The sequence below is a fragment of the Pelophylax lessonae genome, assembly GCF_965119305.1.
Source record: "Pelophylax lessonae genome assembly, chromosome: 4".
In the NCBI taxonomy this organism is placed as follows: Eukaryota; Metazoa; Chordata; class Amphibia; order Anura; family Ranidae; genus Pelophylax; species Pelophylax lessonae.
In genome coordinates, this window is record NC_138771.1 from 561,729,220 (window position 1) to 561,750,598 (window position 21,379).

The window sequence follows — 21,379 nt, forward strand, 5'->3', positions numbered from 1 at the left end:
CGCAATTTTGAAACATGACATGTTGGGTATCTATTTACTCGGCGTAACATTATCTTTCACATTATGGAAAAAAATTGGGCTAACTTTACTGGTTTCTTATTTTTTAATTAAAAAAAGTGAATTTTTTCCAAAAAAATTGCGTTTGGAAGACCGCTACGCAAATACGGTGTGATAAAAAATAGTGCAATAATCTCCATTTTATTCTCTAGGGTCTCTGCTAAAAAAAAATATATAATGTTTGGGGGTTCTAAGCAGTTTTCTAGCAAAACAACTGATTTTAGCTTGTAAACACCAAATGTCAAAAATAGGCCTAGGCAAGTGGCTAGGATGCATGATGATGCTCCTTGGATGTTCGGCCCCTCTATATGGCTAGGCTGTGAAAAAGTCTCACACATGTGGTATTGCCATACTCAGGAGGAGTGGCAGAATGTATTTTGGGGTGTCATTTTTGCTGTGTACATGCTATGTGTTAGGAATATCCTATAAATTGACAACTTTGTGTAAAAAAAAAAAGTTTTCATTTTTTTCCCACATTTTCCAAAAACCTGTGGAAAAAAATTATATGTTCAAACGACCCATAATGCCTCATAGAATATACGTTGGAGTGTTTGCTTTCCAAAATGGGGTCATTTTGTGGACTTTTCCATTGTATTGGTGCTCTAGGGCCTTGAAAAGTGTGATAGGTAGTAAGAAAGTTTTATGTGTATTTATGCTCCTAGAACGCCTGAATGTGCTTCTTGGACGTGGAGTCTCTTTTTGTGGCCAGGCTGTGTAAAAGTCTCACACATGTGGTATCGCCATACTCGGAAGGAGTAGCAGAATGTATTTTTGGGTGTAATTTTTGCTGTGTACATGCTATGTGTTAGAAATAGCTTATAAATTGACAACTTTGTGGGAAAAAAAAGAAAAAAAAAATTTTTTCTTCATTTTCTCAAGAATTGTGGGAAAAAATTACAACTTCAAAAAACTCACCATGCCTCTTACTAAATACCTTGGACTGTCTACTTTACAAAAAGGGGTCATTTGGTTGGTATTTGTACTGTCCTGACATTTCAGGGCCTCAAGAAAGGAGATAGGCAGTCAGTACATCTGGTGTGATCAATTTTCAGTAATTGGTACCATAGCTTCTAGACTCAATAACTTTCACACAGACTAAATAATATACACTAATTTGGGTTAATTTTACCAGAGACATGTAGCAGTATACATTTTGGCCCAAATGTATGAAGAAAAATTTATTTTTTGCAAAATTTCATAATTGAAACTAAAAAAAAGTGTTTTTTTTTCAAAATTTTTGCTCTTTTTTTGCATATATCACGAAAAAAAAAAAAACCCCAGTTGTGATCAAATACCACCAAAAGAAAGCTCTATTTGTGTGAAAAAAATGATAAAAATTTTGTTTGGTTATAGTGTAGCATGACTGAGCAATTGTCATTCAAAGTGTGAGAGTGCTGAAAGCTGAAAATTGGTCTGGGCAGGAAGGGTGTCTAACTGCTCTGTATGGAAGCGGTTAAATGGAGTGGACTAAGGCATTTTGCATTTGCAGCCCTCAGTGTCTGTCTTGTGGATCCCTCAGGTCATGATTGACAACAAGTGAGTGCAGTGAGTGCAATGATCTGACCACCAGCACACCTGAGAGCTATTTTGACTGTCACTGCACTCTGTCTGCAGCATTATTAATTACAACATTGGCCATGGATATCTCAAAATTCTACTAGAAAAAATACAATTAATATTGTTAGCGTTGAGGCTGAGCATTCATAGATGTGTAAATTGGTAATGTTATTAATTATTATTATTATTATTAATTATTATTATTGTTGTTTTTCCTCAGGAAGAGGCAAAGCTGTGTACAAGATTTTTTCTTTCATAAAAAGGATGTCACTGCTTGCACACCCCAAGTGGCCATTACACTTACCAATAGCATACTCAACATGATTGTAAAAGATATGAGACCTCTTTCTATTGTAGACGGTCAAGGATTTCGTGAGATGATCAGCACATTTTACCCAGGATACACACTTCCCTCCAGGTCCCATTTCACGAAGCTGATGGAGAGGAAATATGAGCAGAATTTTGAAAGATTGAAAGCGTCAATCAAAGATGTCAAATCCAAAATGGCTCTCACCACAGACGCATGGACCAGTATTGCCACAGGGATAGGCATACTTGGGTGTCACATGCCACTTCATTAATGAAGACTGGAAGCTTACATCCTACAATCTGACCACTATGCCACTTGAAGATCGCCACACAGCTGAAAACATTGCTAATTGGGTGGAAAAAGCAGCTGAGAATGTTTGAGATATCCATGGCCAATGTAATTGCAGTTGTTCATGATAATGCTTCAAATGTTGTCGCTGCTCTGCGTATTTTGGAAGAAAAGCATCCTGGCATCTCTTCTCTCAGGTGTGCTGGTCATACATTGCAGCTAGTTGTCAACCATGCCCTGAGGGATCCCCAGATCAGCAAGACACTGAGGGCTGCGAAGTGCCTTGTGGAACATTTTAAAAAAAGTGAGCTGGCCACTACAAAGCTTAAAGCAAAGCAACAACAAATGGGTACCCCTGATCATGCACTAATAAATGATGTATCTGTAAGATGGAACAGTACTTTACACATGATCAGTCGCCTGCTTGAACAGAGGTGGCCTGTGACTGCCACACTTTCCGATCCTGATGTCACACCATGAGGGAAGCGCTTCCTGGATTTAAAACATGATCAGTGGAGCTTACTTGAGGAAGTGGAACAAGTCTTGAAGCCTTTTGAGTGTGCTACTGTTTTCTTGAGTGGAGAGTCCTATGTGACTGGTTCCGCTCTACCTCCTTTGGTAAAAGGCCTCCAGAAATCCATACAGAGCACAATTTGGGAGATAGCGGCAGTCAAGGCTTTCCAAAATGTTGCTGCCAGGGCCGCTGTTAGAAATCATGGGGCCCCCTACAGCCTACCTGACAGGGCCCCCCCCCCCCTGCTCATCGCCCTGCCAATCATAAGTGTCAAGGTATTTCCTGCTCCACAGCCACATGTATAAATGATTTGTGTATACGTACGACTGTGGGGCGGGAAGTGCCTCAATCAGTGGCTATGACAGCTTCCTGGCAGAATAGCTCTGGCATGTTCAGATTAGGATCCAAACACACCTGAGCTCATCCCTCCTATTGAAAATACTGCAGCTGCCTGTCAGTTTTTCAGGCGGACCCAATTGGACCCTCCAATGTCCCCTATGGAGCGGTGGGTATAAATGAATATGTGTCCATTTACACTGGCCGTCATCCAATCCAGTCTGATCTTCTAAAAACAGACAGATGGGGATCCTTTCCCCCATCCATCTGACAGATCGGATTGGCAGTCAGATGGAAACAGATAGGCGGTCCATTTACACCCACTGCTCCATAGAGGAAAGCGGGCTGTGTCCGCTCTACATAAGCCGAGTGGACATGGACCAACCATCCACTCTTCTCAGTGGGGATCAGCAGACAAATTTCCTGCTGAGCAGGCTGACTCCTAGTGGTGTCCTCCTCCTGTGGAAGGGCCTAACAGATATTCCATAAGCCTTACAGTACACGCATTATGCCCATTTGCTGCCAGAATAATTTTTGCATTTATTGAACATGTTTAAAAAATCATTTTAGGTCTGGAGATTATGTAAAAACTTGAAAACTCATATTTTCTGAAAGCAGACACCCTTGAGAATTAAATGGTGGTACAGTAGTTCTAATTTTTTTTTTTTGTCACTCAATATTAGCGCAAAATTTATGAAACACAAGTTTATTTTAAAAAAATACAATAAAGTTAATTAAATGGCATATATATATATATATATAGTGTAAAAGCAATTTATTACCCAATTATTTTGGTAAAATGTAATAGATCAGGTTTTCCCTGAGTAAATGGATACCCAACATGTCAAGTCTTAAAATACCTTGAGTATACATGTAAGTTTCTCTTGTGTATATACAGTTTCTTTGTTGTTCTGAATACTGTATAATACACCAAGCATGTACCATGTCAGTATGTATAATTAATGCTATCCCGATACCAATAAAGCACTTCTGTTCTGTTGAGAATTATTTCTCTCACTCCGGCATGCGCAGTGTTAAGTAACATGTCTAGTGCAATGGACAATTTTGTGCATAGGCACCCTTGACGCATTCATTTATGTTCGTAAGTGGGGGGGCTCAAGAAGTTTTGTTAGGGAATTTTAGGGACTTGTGTATAACTATTTTTTTTTTTTTTCATTTTTTTTTTTACATTTTATTTTTTCTGAACTTTCTTTTTCATCACATAGGGGACAAAAAGTCCCCTGTGTGATGCATTTTTTGTTGACGGGTTCTCTTTTATGAGGCATCAGAAGTCTAAAGATCCATGATGTCCCACCAGTCCTCCAATAAAGCTAATGGAGTACAGATCACACTCCACTGGCTTATTCCCCAGCCATTCTGTGGACAGTGACATCATGACAGTTTTACCATCCCCCAATCATTCCCCTTTATGCTGCAAAGACACTGCTTCCCTTGTACAGCTGTAGGGTGTTTTACACAACACTCCACCACTACTGCCGCACTATGGTAGCAGTGCCTTTGCAGCATAAGGGTGGGGGGGGGGGGGGAGTGGTTGGAGGATGGTAAAACTGTGGCTCAGCTGCACTTTTTTTTACTGCCCCCCAACACAAAAGTAAACAAGACCTAACAGCATCTCACTGTGCTTAGTATGTGATCACCATCGTTATTGTGATGACGATCACACAGTAGAGAAGCTGCCGTATGTCTGTCTGTATACAGCATGGATGTGTCTCTGTACCTTTTTTTAAAATTGTGAGTCTGCCTGCTGTGGATCGGGATCCCTGTGTTGCCTGCGCCCTCGGCCACTTCTCTATTTAATCACCTCCCGCCGCCCAGCTACAGTCCAGTCTTCTGCTCTCCTTAGTACTGAGGGAGGAAGGGATCACTCCGCCAGAGATAGGCTGTCATCAGCCGCGGCCAGCAGGAACTTTACAAAAATGCGGCGCCGGCTTTAGATGCTTACGCCCCAAAATTTAAAAAAGAGTCCCTCTCTGCTAATCGCCTCCTGGGCCCCTCTGCTGCACTGATGGGGCCCAGGTAAAATATATATCATGTTACAGGAAGCCTAGGAACATTGTCAAATGCTTTCACCTGCGCAAAAAGCTTTGCCCATAGTTTAGGGATAAAGTTGCCCGGGCCCCCCTGCTGAGCTGATTAGGGCCGGGCCCGGTACAGAAGGGCTGGCTGTACTGCCCTATCAGCGGCCCTGGTTGCTGCACAGGAGATGACCACAAGATGGGAGAGGGAAACTAAATTCAGAGATGACGGAGGAGAAAATATATGTCTTATTGCAGCAGCCCTGGACCCCAGATTCCGCAAGCTAAAATTCCTGGCAGCAGAGGATAGTTTAAAAGTTCACCTCAAGGTCCAAGCTCTTGCTCTTGAAGAGAAAAGAAGATATGAGGAAGAGCAAACACATCAACGTCAATGTGAGGAACAGGTTCAGTCAGCCAGTGCAATGAGTCCAGACATGAAACTTTCAGAAAAGAGGCAAGTGTCTATGTTGGACTCTTTGCTCGGTTCAGATTCAGATGAACACCACAGTAATGGTGAGGATGACACTCACATCCAAGATCCAGAAATTCACAGTGAAGTTGTGAGGAATGAGATGCACATGTACTTTAGTGAGCAGGCCATTCCAAAGGAAGACAATCCACTGAAATGGTGGAAGGAAAATGAAGGGAGGTTTCCCATCTTGGCCATGCTGGCAAAGAGTTACTTGTGTGTGCCTGCAACATCAACCCCATCTGAAAGGCTTTTCTCAGTTGCTGGCAACATTGTGACTAAAAAAAGAGCAAGCCTAACTGCAGAGCATGTCGATATGCTAACCTTCCTCCATTGCAATGCTATATTATAGGTACAGGCCCCCAACCTGTACCTGTTGCACTCTCTTGGGTTGTATTGTTGGACTTCTTTAAACTACAAGATGGCTGTTGGCTGCCTTCAGGTAATCTTTCCTCAGTATTGGCCATTATAATTTGCACAGTGCTGAGTGATGCTTGCTTTTTGTTGGACTTGGCTCCTTTAAAACTATGTTAGTTTTTAGGTATGTTTTACATTTACAAGTAACACACACACCAAAAAAATACTGGTCAAACACTGTATATGGAAAACATACCTAAAAAGTGACCAAGTTTTAAAGGAGCCAACTTGTCCAACAAAAGCACTGCTCAACACTGTGCAAAAATAATGGCCAAAAATAATGGCCAATACAGCAAAAGATTACCTGAAGGCAGAGAGCTGACTTGTAGTTTAACCTTCCCCCATCCGCGCTACAGCCTATATACGGCTGCAGCGCGGACTCGAATTTTCGTGAGGCCGTTTTTAAACGGCCTCCCAGTGACACGCCCCCCGCGAGCGCGCTCCCGCGAGCGCGCTGCGGGGGAAATCTGTGTCGGCCGTGTCCCTTGGACACGGCCGATCACAGATCGTGGTGAATGGCCAATCACAGCAGCCATTCACCACGTGATCGGGCCGTCCAATGAGCGATGATCTCATATGTAAACATATGAGATCATCTCTCATCGCCGGCGCTCCTTCCTCACACGGAGCCTGCAGTGTGAGGAAGGAGGGGGAGCCTCACAGCGCCGGGGACACAGGAGAATGTAATCAGGGCACTGATCACCAGTGCCCTGATTACTAGAGGTAAAAACACACACACAGTGCCCCCCCATCAGTGCCCACAGTGCCCGCCATCAGTGCCCCCCATCAATGCCCACAATCAGTGCCCATAGTGCTGCTAGTCAGTGCCCATCAGTGCCTGCTCATCTAAGCACTGATGAGCACTGACTGGCAGCACTATGGGCACTGAGTGTGGGCACTGATGGTGCTGCCCATCAGTGCCGCTCATCAGTGCCACCCGTCAGTGTCCAGTGCCATCCGCCAGTGCCCGTCAGTGCCCAGCAGTGCCACCTCTCAGTGCCCAGCAGTGCCACCTCTCAGTGCCCAGCAGTGCCGCCTATCAGTGCTCATCAGTGCCGCCTCTCAGTGCCGCCTATCAATGCCGCCTATCAGTGCTCATCAGTGCGGCATATTAGTACCTCCTCATCAGTGCCCATAAGTGCCACCTCATCAGTGCCCATAAGTGCCACCTCATCAGTGCCCATCAGTGCCCATCAGTGCCGCCTCATCAGCGCACATCAGTGAAGGAGAAAAATTTATTTTCAAAATTTACTCGCAGAAAATAAGAAAAACTTTTTTTTTTTTTTCAAAATTTTCTGTCTTTTTTCTTTTTTTTTGTAAGAAATAAAAAACCCAGAGGTGATTAAATACCACCAAAAGAAAGCTCTATTTGTGTGAAAAAAATGATAAAAATTTCATATGGGTACAGTGTAGCATGACCGTGCAATTGTCATTCAAAGTGTGAAAGCGCTGAAAGCTGAAAATTGGCCTGGATGGGAAGGGTGTTTAAGTGCACAGAAGGCAAGTGGTTAAAGAAGTTAAAGTACTGTTAGGCAGATATGGCATTTTTCATGCCTGGTGCCCTAAAGTGTTTGGCACTTTATGTGTCTCTTGTATTTTTGCACAGTTGCACAAGTTAGTGTTGTTGAGCACTGACTGCAGTGCTTTATAATTTATATGGCATTTTGAATTCTTTTGGTTTTGAATTAATGGCATTATTCCTGCCTGATGTTAAAGTGTTGTTTACATTTTATTTTTGCCACTGAAACTTCAACCACATTGAAGTATTTTTTGGAAAAACTTTAATAAAAGTTGAAATATTATATTAGAAGTTGTACGTATCATTTTTTGTAAAGTTATTCAAAGGATTATTTAACTAATCAAAGAAAGAACACTAGATTAAGCAAAAGAACAAAAAATTTAAATAATCGTTAGATTAGTCGACTAATCGTAAAAATAATCGATAGATTAGTCGACAGACAAATTAATCGTTAGTTGCAGCCCTAATATATATATATATATATATATATATATATATATATATATATATATATATAAATTGTGTGCATATGTATATGTATTAGGGATGCACCGAAATTTCGGCCACCAAAATTATTGGCTGAAAATGAGCCTATCCCATTTCGGCTGATAATGGGTTAACATGTGTATTGTATTTTCAACAAATAAAACAAAGTGAATTTGTAACAAGGCCTCTGGAGTGCATTCTAGATAGATAGATAGTGTGTGTGTATATGTGTATGTATGTATGTATATATATATATATATATATATATATATATATATATATATATATTGCGTTTTATAGTTGGCCCCCCTACTTTTGTCCCTGTCCCCATATGTGCCCCCCCTAAATATGAAAGCTGGAGACGCCACTGTTTCCAATGCATTGTGCGGCGGCACAGTGCATTATAGTCGTTCGGCGGGCCGAACAAACGGTGTATCACCCTGACAATTCGGATGTTCGCGAACGGGCTAATAGCCAATGTTCGGCCAGAACTCAGAGGTTTTGGAAGCCTCAAGTCCACATTCAGGAGATGCTGCGGTATTTTATCCAGGCCAAAAGCAGAGACTATTAGTTAACTGTTCCGGTGTTTAGCTGCAGTCACCCATAAGTTCCTGATCTGAGTCCTAGTAACACACTTACACTATATTACCATAAGTATTGGGACATCTGCCTTTACACGCACATGAACTTTAATGGCATCCCAGTCTTAGTCCGTAGGGTTAAATATTGAGTTGGCCCACCCTTTGCAGCTATAACAGCTTCAACTCTTCTGAGAAGGCTGTCCACAAGGTTTAGGAGTGTGTCTATGGGAATGTTTGACCATTCTTCCAGAAATCTGGACAATTTCATGTTCCCAACTTTGTGGGAACAGTTTGGGGATGGCCCCTTCCTGTTTCAACATGACTGCACACCAGTGCACAAGGCAAAGGTCTCTAAAGACATGGATGAGTGAGTTTGGGGTGGAGGAGCTTGACTGGCCTGCACAGAGTCCTGACCTCAACCCGATAGAACACCTTTTGGATGAATTAGAGTGGAGACTGTGAGCTAGGCCTTCTCATCCAACATCAGTGCCTGACCTCACAAATGCACTTCTGGAAGAATAGTCAAACATTTCCATAGACACATTCCATACCTTGTGGACAGCCTTCCCAGAAAAGTTGAAGCTGTTATAGCTGTAAAGGGTGGACCAACTCAATATTGAACCGTACGGACTCAGACTGGGATGCTATTAAAATTAATGTGCGTGTAAAGGCAGGCGTCCCAATACTTTTGGTAATATAGTGTATCTCTATCTAATTGGTATTATCCCACATGCACAGCGCCAGATAGTTCGCTCTGTGTGACTGTATGTAGTGGTCACCTTCCAGTAAATTAGTAGGTGAACCTGTTTATTGCAAAATAGTTTATATTTCCAGTCTTTGTTATTTTAGTTAACAATTTCCCTTCAAGTCTGGGGTATTATGGCTAGTTTCAGCTCAGGGCTCAGTAACCAGCATAGGCCCGAGCCAATTTACCCATATGATGTCCACTTCTGGTAGGTAGGGGTCCAGTTGCATGATAGAATAGAAAGCTACTAGGGACTAAGGCGTAGCGTAGTTAGGCAGAGTTCCAGTGCCACACACCATGGTTTCTGCTGGTGAGAAGCTGCATTCCAGGATGGTTGGACAAAAGTTAGAGGATCTCCTCATCACTGCAGATCTTGTCTTCAGGTCTCTGATCATTCTCAGGGCCCCTGCAACTGAACTTTGCTGCAACAGTCATCTGGAGGTATCTCTATTAACCATATTAACCACTTAAGCCCTGGAGGATTTGGCTGCTCAAAGACCAGGGCCTATTTTGCGATTCGGTACTGCGTGACTTTAACAGACAATTGCGCTGTCGTGCAATGCTGTACCCAAATGAATTTGACGTCCTTTTTTCCCACAAACAGAGCTTTCTTTTGGTGGTATTTGATCACCTGTGCGATTTTTATTTTTTGCGCTATAAACAATAAAAGAGTGACAATTTTGCAAAAATAACAATATTTTTCACATTTTTTTTTATGAAATTCCCCCCCCCAAAAAAATGTAAAAATCAAAATTATTTAACATTTTAGGCCAATTTGTTTTCTGCTACATATTTTTGGTAAAAAAAAAAATCGCAATAAGCGTATTTTGATTGGTTTGCGCAAACGTTATTGCGTTTACTAACTTCGGGAAAGATTTATGTCATTTTTATTGTTTTTTTTTTTAACTAGTAATGGCGGCGATCTGCGATTTTTTTTTGCGGGACTGCGAAGTTGCGGTGGACAGATTAGACCCCTGACTAACATTTTTGACACTTTTGGGGTTAGCAGTGACATTACTACAGTAATCAGTGCTATACATATGTACTGTTACTGTAAAAATGACACTGGCAGGGAAGGGGATAACTTTCTTAGAGATCCAGGGGTTAAGTGTGTCCCTAGGGGCGTGCTTCTAACTGTCAAGGGGCGTGGCTTTTCATGTGACCACAGAGACATACGATCCTACATAGCAGGATCGTATGATCTCTGCAGTTACACCAAGGAGAATGACAGGCGGCTTTGTTTACATCAGCCGCCTGCCTTTCTCCCTCTCCAGCGGGAGATCGGGAGTGACTGGTGGACATCGGAGCCGCCGGTCACTCACACGGGGATCCCTGTGAACGATCGGGGGCGCGCCTCCGGCGTTGCGCGCTCGCCCCCTATTGGCTCGTGGGCGAGTGACGTACCGATACGTCACTTTGCCCAGGAGGGGCTGACCGCCGCAATTTATGTACGTATATTGCGGCGGTCAGCAAGTGGTTAATAACTACTGTATATATACCCCGGTATATGTGTACTGTACATTGGATGGATGTACTAGTGTAAATCTATTCTTATATAAAGCTTGTGCTATTTTGTGTATATATATATGGGTAATGTTACATGCTGGTTGCAGTAGCTCTCCTGCTACTTTGATGATATTACTGAATTATTTCCCAGGAAGGGATTCCCTCTGTTCACAGAAGCTGTGTCCTGGCTGGAGGCACTGCCACCTCTTCTTATCAGACCCACTCTTCCCCTTACCTACAGGTTTAGCACATTACCTCCAATCTCCAGTAGAGGGCTACACCTACAATGCCCTCAGATGAACCATTGAGAATAGTAAACCCAGAATGGGCCAGGCAGCTAGCATTGTCACAGAAGGTCACCCATGGCCACCTCTGTAATTCTCTCATCAGCTTCTCTTCTACAATCTCTCATCAGCCAGACACTCTGCATTTCCCTTCTCCCTCCAGCAGTTAAAAAAAATTTGTTTGGAAGGATCACATGACCAGCTGGCCCCTCCCCCGCACCTCAGGTGATGATGCGGAGTGACGTGTTGCGGGGTGTGGCTACGCAGTGCGGCTCCGTCTCCCTAGCAAGACACAGACTATCGCCGTCATGTCCGACAACAATAACGGGGAAGAGCCCGCGTTGCACGGTGAGTCTGACGCGCTTACCGCCCGCTCCGCCGCCTCCGGTAATGGCGGCTGTGTGAGGTGGTGGCGCGAAATTCTTTCCCGTTTGGCCTCCGTGCGGGAGCGAGACGGGGCGGGGCGCCTGGGACAAACATCGCATTGTACCAATCGCGAATGAGTGTCAAACGTGTGGGCGGAGATTATAGAAAGAATGTATAATGCTGACCAATCAGCGGGCGGGGAGGGTGCCGTGGGGTTGGCTGTGTTTTCAGAAGGATGTACACAGTATTGTTATTGTGATAGCGGGACTGATACCCAATATATTACACCCCCCATAGACCGTACCCCATATATTACACCCCCCATAGACCGTACCCCATATATTACACCCCCCATAGACCGTACCCCATATATTACACCCCCCATAGACCGTACCCAATATATTACACCCCCCATAGACCGTACCCCATATATTACACCCCCCATAGACCGTACCCCATATATTACACCCCCCATAGACCGTACCCCATATATTACACCCCCCATAGACCGTACCCCGTATATTACACCCCCCATAGACCGTACCCCATATATTACACCCCCCATAGACCGTACCCCATATATTACACCCCCCTAGACCGTACCCCGTATATTACACCCCCCCATAGACCGTACCCCGTATATTACACCCCCCATAGACCGTACCCCGTATATTACACCCCCCCATAGACCGTACCCCATATATTACACCCCCCATAGACCGTACCCCATATATTACACCCCCCCATAGCCCGTACCCTATATATTACACCCCCCATAGACCGTACCACATATATTACACCCCCCCTAGACAATACCCCATATATTACACCCCCCCCCTAGACCATACCCCATATATTACATCCCCCATAGACCGTACCCCATATATTACACCCCTCATAGACCGTACCCCATATATTACACCCCCCCATAGACCGTACCCCATACATTACACCCCCCATAGACCGTACCCCATACATTACACCCTCCATAGACCGTACCCCATATATTACACCCCCCCCCTAGACAATACCCCATATATTACACCCCCCCCCTAGACCATACCCCATATATTACATCCCCCATAGACCGTACCCCATACATTACACCCCCCATAGACCGTACCCCATACATTACACCCTCCATAGACCGTACCCCATATATTACACCCCCCCCTAGACAATACCCCATATATTACACCCCCCCCCCCCTAGACCATACCCCATATATTACATCCCCCATAGACCGTACCCCATATATTACACCCCCCATAGACCGTACCCCATATATTACACCCCCCTAGACCGTACTCCGTATATTACACCCCCCTAGACCGTACCCCGTATATTACACCCCCCATAGACCGTACCCCGTATATTACACCCCCCATAGACCGTACCCCGTATATTACACCCCCCCATAGACCGTACCCCATATATTACACCCCCCATAGACCGTACCCCATATATTACACCCCCCATAGCCCGTACCCTATATATTACACCCCCCATAGACCGTACCACATATATTACACCCCCCCTAGACAATACCCCATATATTACACCCCCCCCCTAGACCATACCCCATATATTACATCCCCCATAGACCGTACCCCATATATTACACCCCTCATAGACCGTACCCCATATATTACACCCCCCCATAGACCGTACCCCATACATTACACCCCCCATAGACCGTACCCCATACATTACACCCTCCATAGACCGTACCCCATATATTACACCCCCCCCTAGACAATACCCCATATATTACACCCCCCCCCTAGACCATACCCCATATATTACATCCCCCATAGACCGTACCCCATACATTACACCCCCCATAGACCGTACCCCATACATTACACCCTCCATAGACCGTACCCCATATATTACACCCCCCCCTAGACAATACCCCATATATTACACCCCCCCCCCCCCCTAGACCGTACCCCATATATTACACCCCTCATAGACCGTACCCCATATATTACACCCCTCATAGACCGTACCCCATATATTACACCCCTCATAGACCGTACCCCATATATTACACCCCTCATAGACCGTACCCCATATATTACACCCCTCATAGACCGTACCCCATACATTACACCCTCCATAGACCGTACCCCATACATTACACCCTCCATAGACCGTACCCCATACATTACACCCTCCATAGACCGTACCCCATATATTACACCCCCCCTAGACTGTACCCCATATATTACACCCCCCATAGACTGTACCCCATATTTACAAAATTTACTTTGTGCCATCACATATGTGTCTATGTGATATCTGCCTTCTTCTCTCTGCTTTTGATCATGTACTGAGGTTTTTTACAAGTATATGTTGTTTTTATAACAATTGTGTTTGTAAGTCTATATAAGACTGTGTTTGTAATTATGAAATAGTTATGTTTTTTTTTTTATATATCTTTTGCTTCATATATCCCATATTTTCTACTTCTGAGGCATCTAAACATCCCCCTCCCCCTGTCCTTTTTTGGGGAAATCCCCTAGTAGGATTTCTTCCCTGTTTTTCTCTAATTAATTTGGGATGGATGCCACCAGTAATCTATTTTATATATATTTTTGAATGTAACTGAGCAGTTCTGCACTGTACTTCATATATTACACCCCCATAGACTGATACCCCATCTATTACACCCCCCCCTGGCCATAGGCGGATACCCCATCTATTACACCCCCCTACATAGATGGATACCCCATCTATTACACCCCCCTCCATAGACTGGTACCCCACCATCTGTTACACCCTTCCATAGACTGTTACCCCATCTGTTACACCCCCCTATAGACTGACACCCCATCTATAACACTCCCCTTACCAAAGACTGTACCCCATCTGTTACACATTGAACCATAGAGAATAGGGCACCCGGCACACATATACAAAAATGGTTGCTTTCAAATCTTGCAAGGCTACCTAAAAACACCTGATCCTAATAAGTAAATATGGCCATGCCATGCCTAAGCCCCCCACTACCCCATTTTCAGTGGCTCCTACACTATTCATAGAATGGAAGAAAAATCTCACTCCTTACATGGGAGAAGTGTGCTAGCTGCAGATTCCTCTTCTAAAACTGCACTTTAAACGGACTCCTCCTATAACTACTCACTGGTGGACACTGCTGATCAATTACTGATGTAGATCTGTTACACCTCTATTTAGAGTGATACCATAGAGGAGCCTCAAAGACTGTACCCCCATATATTACACCCCAAATAATGTACCCTATATATTACATTCCCTATAGACTGATACTATAGAGGAGCCTCATAGACTATATACTATAATTACAGGCTAGGTAGACATAGACTATATTAGCGATGGGCTCGGGCAAGTTTGGACCGAGCCTGCCAGGAAGCCCACACAGCACATCGCCAATCGTAGGCAGTTACCAACTGGCAGCTGCACATACACACGCTGCCTATGATTGGCGGTGTGCAGTGCCGCCTTCCTGGCAGGCTCGGTCCAAACATGCCCGAGCCCATCGCTAAACTATATAGTATATATATGAATTACAGTATATCTGCACTGGATACAATCTGGTGCAGCTGTGTATTACAACCAATTAGCTGTCCTCAGATTGCTCAGTTAGGCTGGCCATACATTATACAATTCTCTGTGCAATTTTCTTTAGATTTACCTGCAACTATGTAGCACAAGGGCCTGCTTAATATTAGATACAATTGAAAATGTTGTTTAGTTTTGACCACCTATTATATGGTTTTTGGTAAATCTAAAGGAAAATTGAACATGTATGGCCAGCCTTAAGCTTTGAAGATGAAAGCTGGAAGCCGATTTGCTGCCATGCACAGCTGCTCTAGTTTTGATAACTCTGGACCCCATAGACTGGATACAATGTAATACAGTATAACTGGATCTCATCTGGATTCTATGCTACCAACACCTGTATATCTCTCTCTACCCCTCTGCTTATTCCATCAGTTCCTTCACTCATCATTATTTAACTGACTGACATATCAGTCTGGATGTTACACCACATCCTCAAACTCAATCTATCCAAAACTTAGCTCACAATATTTCCTCCCCCGTGTGCCCTTTCTCCTGTCTTCTCTGTCAATATCAATGGCACAACCATCAACACGTCCCCCCGCCCATGCCAGAGTGCTAGATGTAGTCCTGAACTCTCCTTTCGGCCCCACATCCAATCACTGTCCAAAACTTACTGCGTCAATCTCCGCAACACCTCCAAAATACGCCTCTTCCTAAACAATTCACTCCTTTTTTATCTTTCGCCTCAACTACTACAACCCCCTCCCTCATTGGAAATCCTTTACATAGGATATCCCCCCATCAGTCCATCATGAATGCTGCTGCCATACTCATCTACCTTACAAACCGTTCAGTGTCTGCTACCCCTCTCTGCCAATCCCTCCATTGGCTTCCACTCATGCAGCAAATTCAACTCAAAATCCTGACAGCATAGCCATTCGCAGCTCTTCTCCCAGCTACAGCACTAACCTTGTGTCAAATACCAACCAAACCATCCTCTCCATTCCTCCTAAGCCCTCCTGCTCTCTAGATCCCTCGTCACCTCTTCCCACACTCGCCTCCAGAACTTCTCCCATCCTATGGAACTCCTTACTCCAATCTGTCTATCTCCCACTCTATCCATTGTTAGGCAATCCTGGATTTCCCATCTATTAAAGCTAGCCATACATTATACAATTTTCTTATTCAATTTCTTTTAGATTTACACTCAACTATCGATTCTAGTGCAAGGACCTCCCTGATTGCCTACAGATTGAAAGAGTTTAGGTCTGGCCTCATATTATATTGTTTTTGTAAATCTAACAAAAAAATAGTATAATGTATGGTCAGCCTTAGAGAAGCCTACTGTGCCTCTACCTAGTAACTGAACTTTATCCTCCAATGCTGAAATCTCTTACAGCTGCTGTGCTATAAAATAGACCTACTGTACGGGACTTCTTGGGATAGACATACCTCTCTCCCGCTGTCCCAGCAACAGGAATGTCATTATACCAGTACCAGTATTAATTCTACCAACAAGCATGCGGGTAATGTTGCTCTTCCCTATAATGAAGCCCAGCATTCTTTGTAAAGTGAGTGCCTGGATGCAGATTATATATGTGGTAGATAAAAATGAGTTCTAAACACCTACTTAAAAGTAACTAAGCTCTACACATAACTCTTTGCCTAAAGCCCCGTACACACGTACCGAACGATCGGCCGTCTTTTGTCCGGTGCTGTCCTGTCGGTTGAAAAGTGCTAAAGACTGCACATGAATTTTGTCGGCAAACAACAGCCGACTGCAGGAGTGATGTCATGTGATGGTTAACTTTCCGTGTGTTTTTTCTTCTCTGAGCATGCCCAGTCTTGCTCATCTGCTGTTTGTCGTTCTGGTGTTGACCAACAAAAATTTTAATGCCTGCACACCAGATTCTGTTTGGCCGAAAAGTCGCAGTCGGTTGTCGGAAGCATCATACTAACAAGCCGACAATCGGTCGGTGGCCGAATATTTACGGCCAACAATCGCTACGTGTGTACGGGCCTTTACTGTAGAATCCTCAGGTTAAAAAAAAAAAGGAAAATACAAATACAGAGTCCCATAAGCCCCGGTTCATGCTGCTGTGACTTCTCATGCGACTAAGTGCGACGCAAGTAGCGTGTCAAGTCAAAACACCTTCATTTCAATGGGTGCTGTCTAAATTGCTGCGACTCAAGTCACAGGAACAAAAAAACTTGTTCCTGCACTACTTTTCTGCATCTTCCTTGCGTCATGAGTGTTATAGACCAGTGGTCCTCAACTCCGGTCCTCAGGGCCCACTAAAGGCGCTTTTCCACTGCATGGAACTGTACCGGTTCGGCACGCTTTTGTGCTTTTCCACTGCTGGTACCGCATGGTATAGGGTCGGAACGGTTCGGTACGGTACGGTATAGGTTTGCTTTTCCACTGCATGGAACCGAACGGTACGGTACGGCTCTGAAAAAACAGTACCTACTCGATTGTGGTTCCAAACAGGTACCAAACTGGTACCATATCCCACAATCCTTTGCATGCAGTCACTACTAGCCACTGATTGGTCAGGGAATCCCACCCACTTAACTTAGTACTACTTTAGTGGAAAAGCAAACATATACCGTACCGTACCGAACCGTTCCGACCCTATACCATGCGGTACCAGCAGTGGAAAAGAAAACCGGGCCAAGCAGGGTCGAGTAGAGCCGAGCCGGTACTAGCCGGTACTTGCAGTGGAAAAGTGCCATAACAGGCCAGATTTTAAGTATTACCTTTGGGAGATGCAGACTAGTATAATGCAATCACTGAGCAGCAAATGTTATCACCTGTTATGTATTTCAGTTATCTTGCAAATCTGGCCTGTTAGTGGGCCCTGTAGGCCAGGGTTGAGGACCATTGTTATAGACTGCAATTCTAAAATTACAAATGTTGCATGGAAGTAGTTTCTTTGCGACTTTAGCTGTGGCTCCAGAGGGTTTTGTAAGTTAAATAATATGTTTTATGACTGGCCAAAGTTGCAATGCGGAGTCACACAAATTTGGGGTCACAGAAGTGTGACCCGAGCCTTGATACAATACTGAGACCCATTGAGGGTACATCCACACCTGTTCACAGTGCATTACAGCGCACACAGTCGTGCATCACAATACATTCATGTGCCCATCTGTCTTCTGTGTGTCCATAGTGCTTGTCCACACACCAAAAAATGCACATGGTCATGGTTTGTTTGTTTTTTTCCGCCATACAGCAGTGTAGTATGCGGCAGTGCGATGGTCATTACAATGCCTGCGCAAAAGTGTTAAAGAGCAATAATATCTAGACCCTTTCCCTCTGAAGGTAAGGGTTGCATTTAGTGGTGAACGGGTTTGGTAACATTGGGGGTCACAGGCAATTCACTTCTATGAAGGGCAAAGTGACAAAATCTGTGTAAAGCTTATTCTGTCTCAGCCAGTACTTGTGGGTATGAGGGGACCTACCATGATGCAAGCACTGTCACAGTACAGAGGGGGGGGGGGGGGGGGGTTTGGCTGCTTCCCAATATTGACCGTTAACAGATGACACCGGCTGTGCTGGAGGAAGGAGCAATAGGGGAGCACTGGAGAGGTGAATAGCAACGGGTTTGGCTTTACACAGATGCTTTCATTTTGCCCTGAATGCGGATATTGATCATGTTTCCAATTTATAATCTGTGTAGTTTCTTTAAAATAGTTCTGCACCATGGTGTAGTAAACCCCGGTTCACCCATGCACTGCTCCTTGCTGTGTATTACCCTGGAAGTCCATTGATTTCCTACCTTTAAACTCTGCATGCGGCACTTCCCTGAAAAATCTGCTGTGTTTGTGGTTATGAGCAGGAAATGAAGACTTATGTAATCCTAGTGTGTTGTTTATACAGCTTGCTTTGTAGGTGCTGCTGTGTATATTTGGATGTATGCTTTCTAGGAGTGGTGCTTGGCGTGTAATAGAGAAAGGTGAATGGCCTCATGTGTAGGCGTTGGAGGTGGGAGGTGAATGTATTAGGAGGGGACTGGAAATCCCTACTAGGGGCCCATTTATTGGAGGCATGCAGATCAATGTAAAGCCAAAACTTTATTCTTTGTTTAGGATAAAGTGTTGACGGATTTGTTGGGTTTTTATTGCAGTCTGCATCCCTGATGGGGAGTTTCACCTTAATTCAGTGATTTTTTTTTTTTTTTTTTGAGTCCCTTTATCTGTATTTTTATTTGATAAGAAATCCCAGACATCCTGAAGCTGTCTATATACATATTCCTCTATTTGTACAAGTGAGGTGGATAGATGAAGCTGATTGGCTGCAGGCACTGAAAATTTTCCAGCGTGTCTCAACTACAGAGTAGGGACGTGTTTTGGCCCTGGATCACACTATAGCGATGACAGACATCACATGTGATTCGGAGCGCACTGCTCTGAAAATCACATGCGATGTCTGTGCGATGAAAATGCAGCCATGCAGATTGTATGGCTGAATTCACATCTGATTCGGACAGAACACACACAGGACACTTTTTTGGGTCCGCAGCAGAATCGGATCGCATGGTGGTTCACACCAATGCGATACAATTCATGTCCGAACTGTCAGTTCACACTGACTAACTGCGAACTAATCTGAGGGGGGGTTAACTTTGTATTGACACCCCAAGTGATTCACATATGACAGTGGGAACTGCCTGTAATTCGAATGACATGCGGGAACCCGCAGCTCACACTACAGTCAGGCATTTCAGTATCTACGCTGAGATTTGTAAAGTGCCTTATTCTACGGCGTTGATGCATTTCATTTCTGATGCACCTGTAGTGTGTTTACCTGCAGTTTGAGTGCATTTTTTTGAGCTGCGATATCTTGCAGTGTGTAGTTTTCCTTTTTTTCTGTGACATCACTTCCTTCATGGTTGCTGATTGAGTGTCGTCTTCTGTGTTTTTAGAAGTGATAGCGGTGACTGGGGAGCAGAAGATGAGAGCTGGAGGTGGCCCTGGCTGCAAGGGCCACATGAAATGACCTGGAGGGCCGGATTTGACCCTTGGGCCTTGCGTTTGACACGTGTGTTAGACAATATGCTGAAAAAGGTATCTAGAAATCGGGACCTTATGGAATGTCAACTGGCAACTCTGTACTATCAGAAACCATGAGGAAGCAAGAGAGCCAAAGGGGGATGAAAGTGTACCTGTCACAAATGTCTGATGGAAGCAGTGACATCACTGTGGTAAAAGGCTGTTTGTAGCCTCTGTATTGATGTAACGCTTTTTACGTTGGCTTTGGTTGGGTTCAATAAATGAAAGGCTAAGGTTTTTGTGTAAAAGTGACATTGCCACTTTTGATGTGGCACTTTAAGCTTCTTCTGCTTACGTCTGTGTTTTTCCATTGTGTCTGCTGCTGGCTGGTCGGTAAACATGTCTCATTATAAAAGCGTTTTGTAGATCCCAGCGGGTCCCACCGCTTGTACAATAAGCGCCTGGGTCTGGTACATTAATGAGAGGATTAGGAGAGGTTGAGGGGTGGGTGTCACCAGGTTAGCGGTGTGCGTGCTGCTCTGCACGACGGATCGGCTGGATGTAGCTCTGCACACACCCTGAGGTCTGCGCAGGCTGCCCCCCCCCCCCCCTCCTTCTCTCATCCATTCACAGCAGAGGAATGGCAGTCTGGGAGTATTTCAGGACAGAGAATTACATGGAAAAGTGGGACAGATTATGTGGAAATAGCTTCTGTCTAGAATGAAGTCAAGGAATGGCTGAGGGTTGACCTGGGGCTCATGGCTGTTGCTGAGCAGATGGAGACAAGTGATAGGAAGCGTTTACCATCAACGGGGAAATTATTTTAGATTATTTCTAGTTAACAATTTCTGCACTTGATTTAATTGACGAATCCTGGTATGTTGTCTCCACTGTGACCTGCAGAGGTAGGCACCTGTCAGTGGCCTGTATATTTTGTTTCATATAATGTCACCTGCAAAGCTTATTTATATGAAATCCCCACAAGCCTATAGACACCAGATGAGATTTCAAACCAGGCTGACAGTGAAGGTGTTTCTTATTAACCATGTAATCTTCAGGTACTAGGCATGGGAGATGAGTGCTGGATATTCATGGGTAAATGCATATAATCAGGGTATGTTTCCTGGGGCAGCAATGTATAGAGAGGCTACATAAATCCAGCAATCACACTGGGGTGTGGTAAGAGCCGGCTCGTACTGAGGCGACGCGACTTCGGGGGGCGATTTGCAGGGACTTCACATAATGGAAGTCTATGCAAGTTGCTCCGAGGTCGCTCCAAAGTAGTACAGGACCCTTTTTCTAAGCCGGAGCAACTTGTGTCGCTCCTATTAGAACGGGTCCTGTACTACTCAATGGACCGCGAC

At 44.3% G+C, this 21,379-nt stretch overlaps 1 protein-coding gene across 1 annotated transcript in view; it reads left to right on the forward strand.

Moving 5' to 3' along the window:
* The first annotated feature begins 11,324 nt into the window (after positions 1–11,324).
* Positions 11,325–21,379, forward strand: part of BNIP3L (BCL2 interacting protein 3 like) — a 69,438-nt gene continuing 59,383 nt past the window's right edge. The window contains exon 1 of the mRNA XM_082254643.1: positions 11,325–11,453. Coding sequence (XP_082110769.1) covers positions 11,414–11,453 — 40 coding nt within the window. The 5' untranslated portion in view covers positions 11,325–11,413. The remainder of the gene's footprint in view (positions 11,454–21,379) is intronic.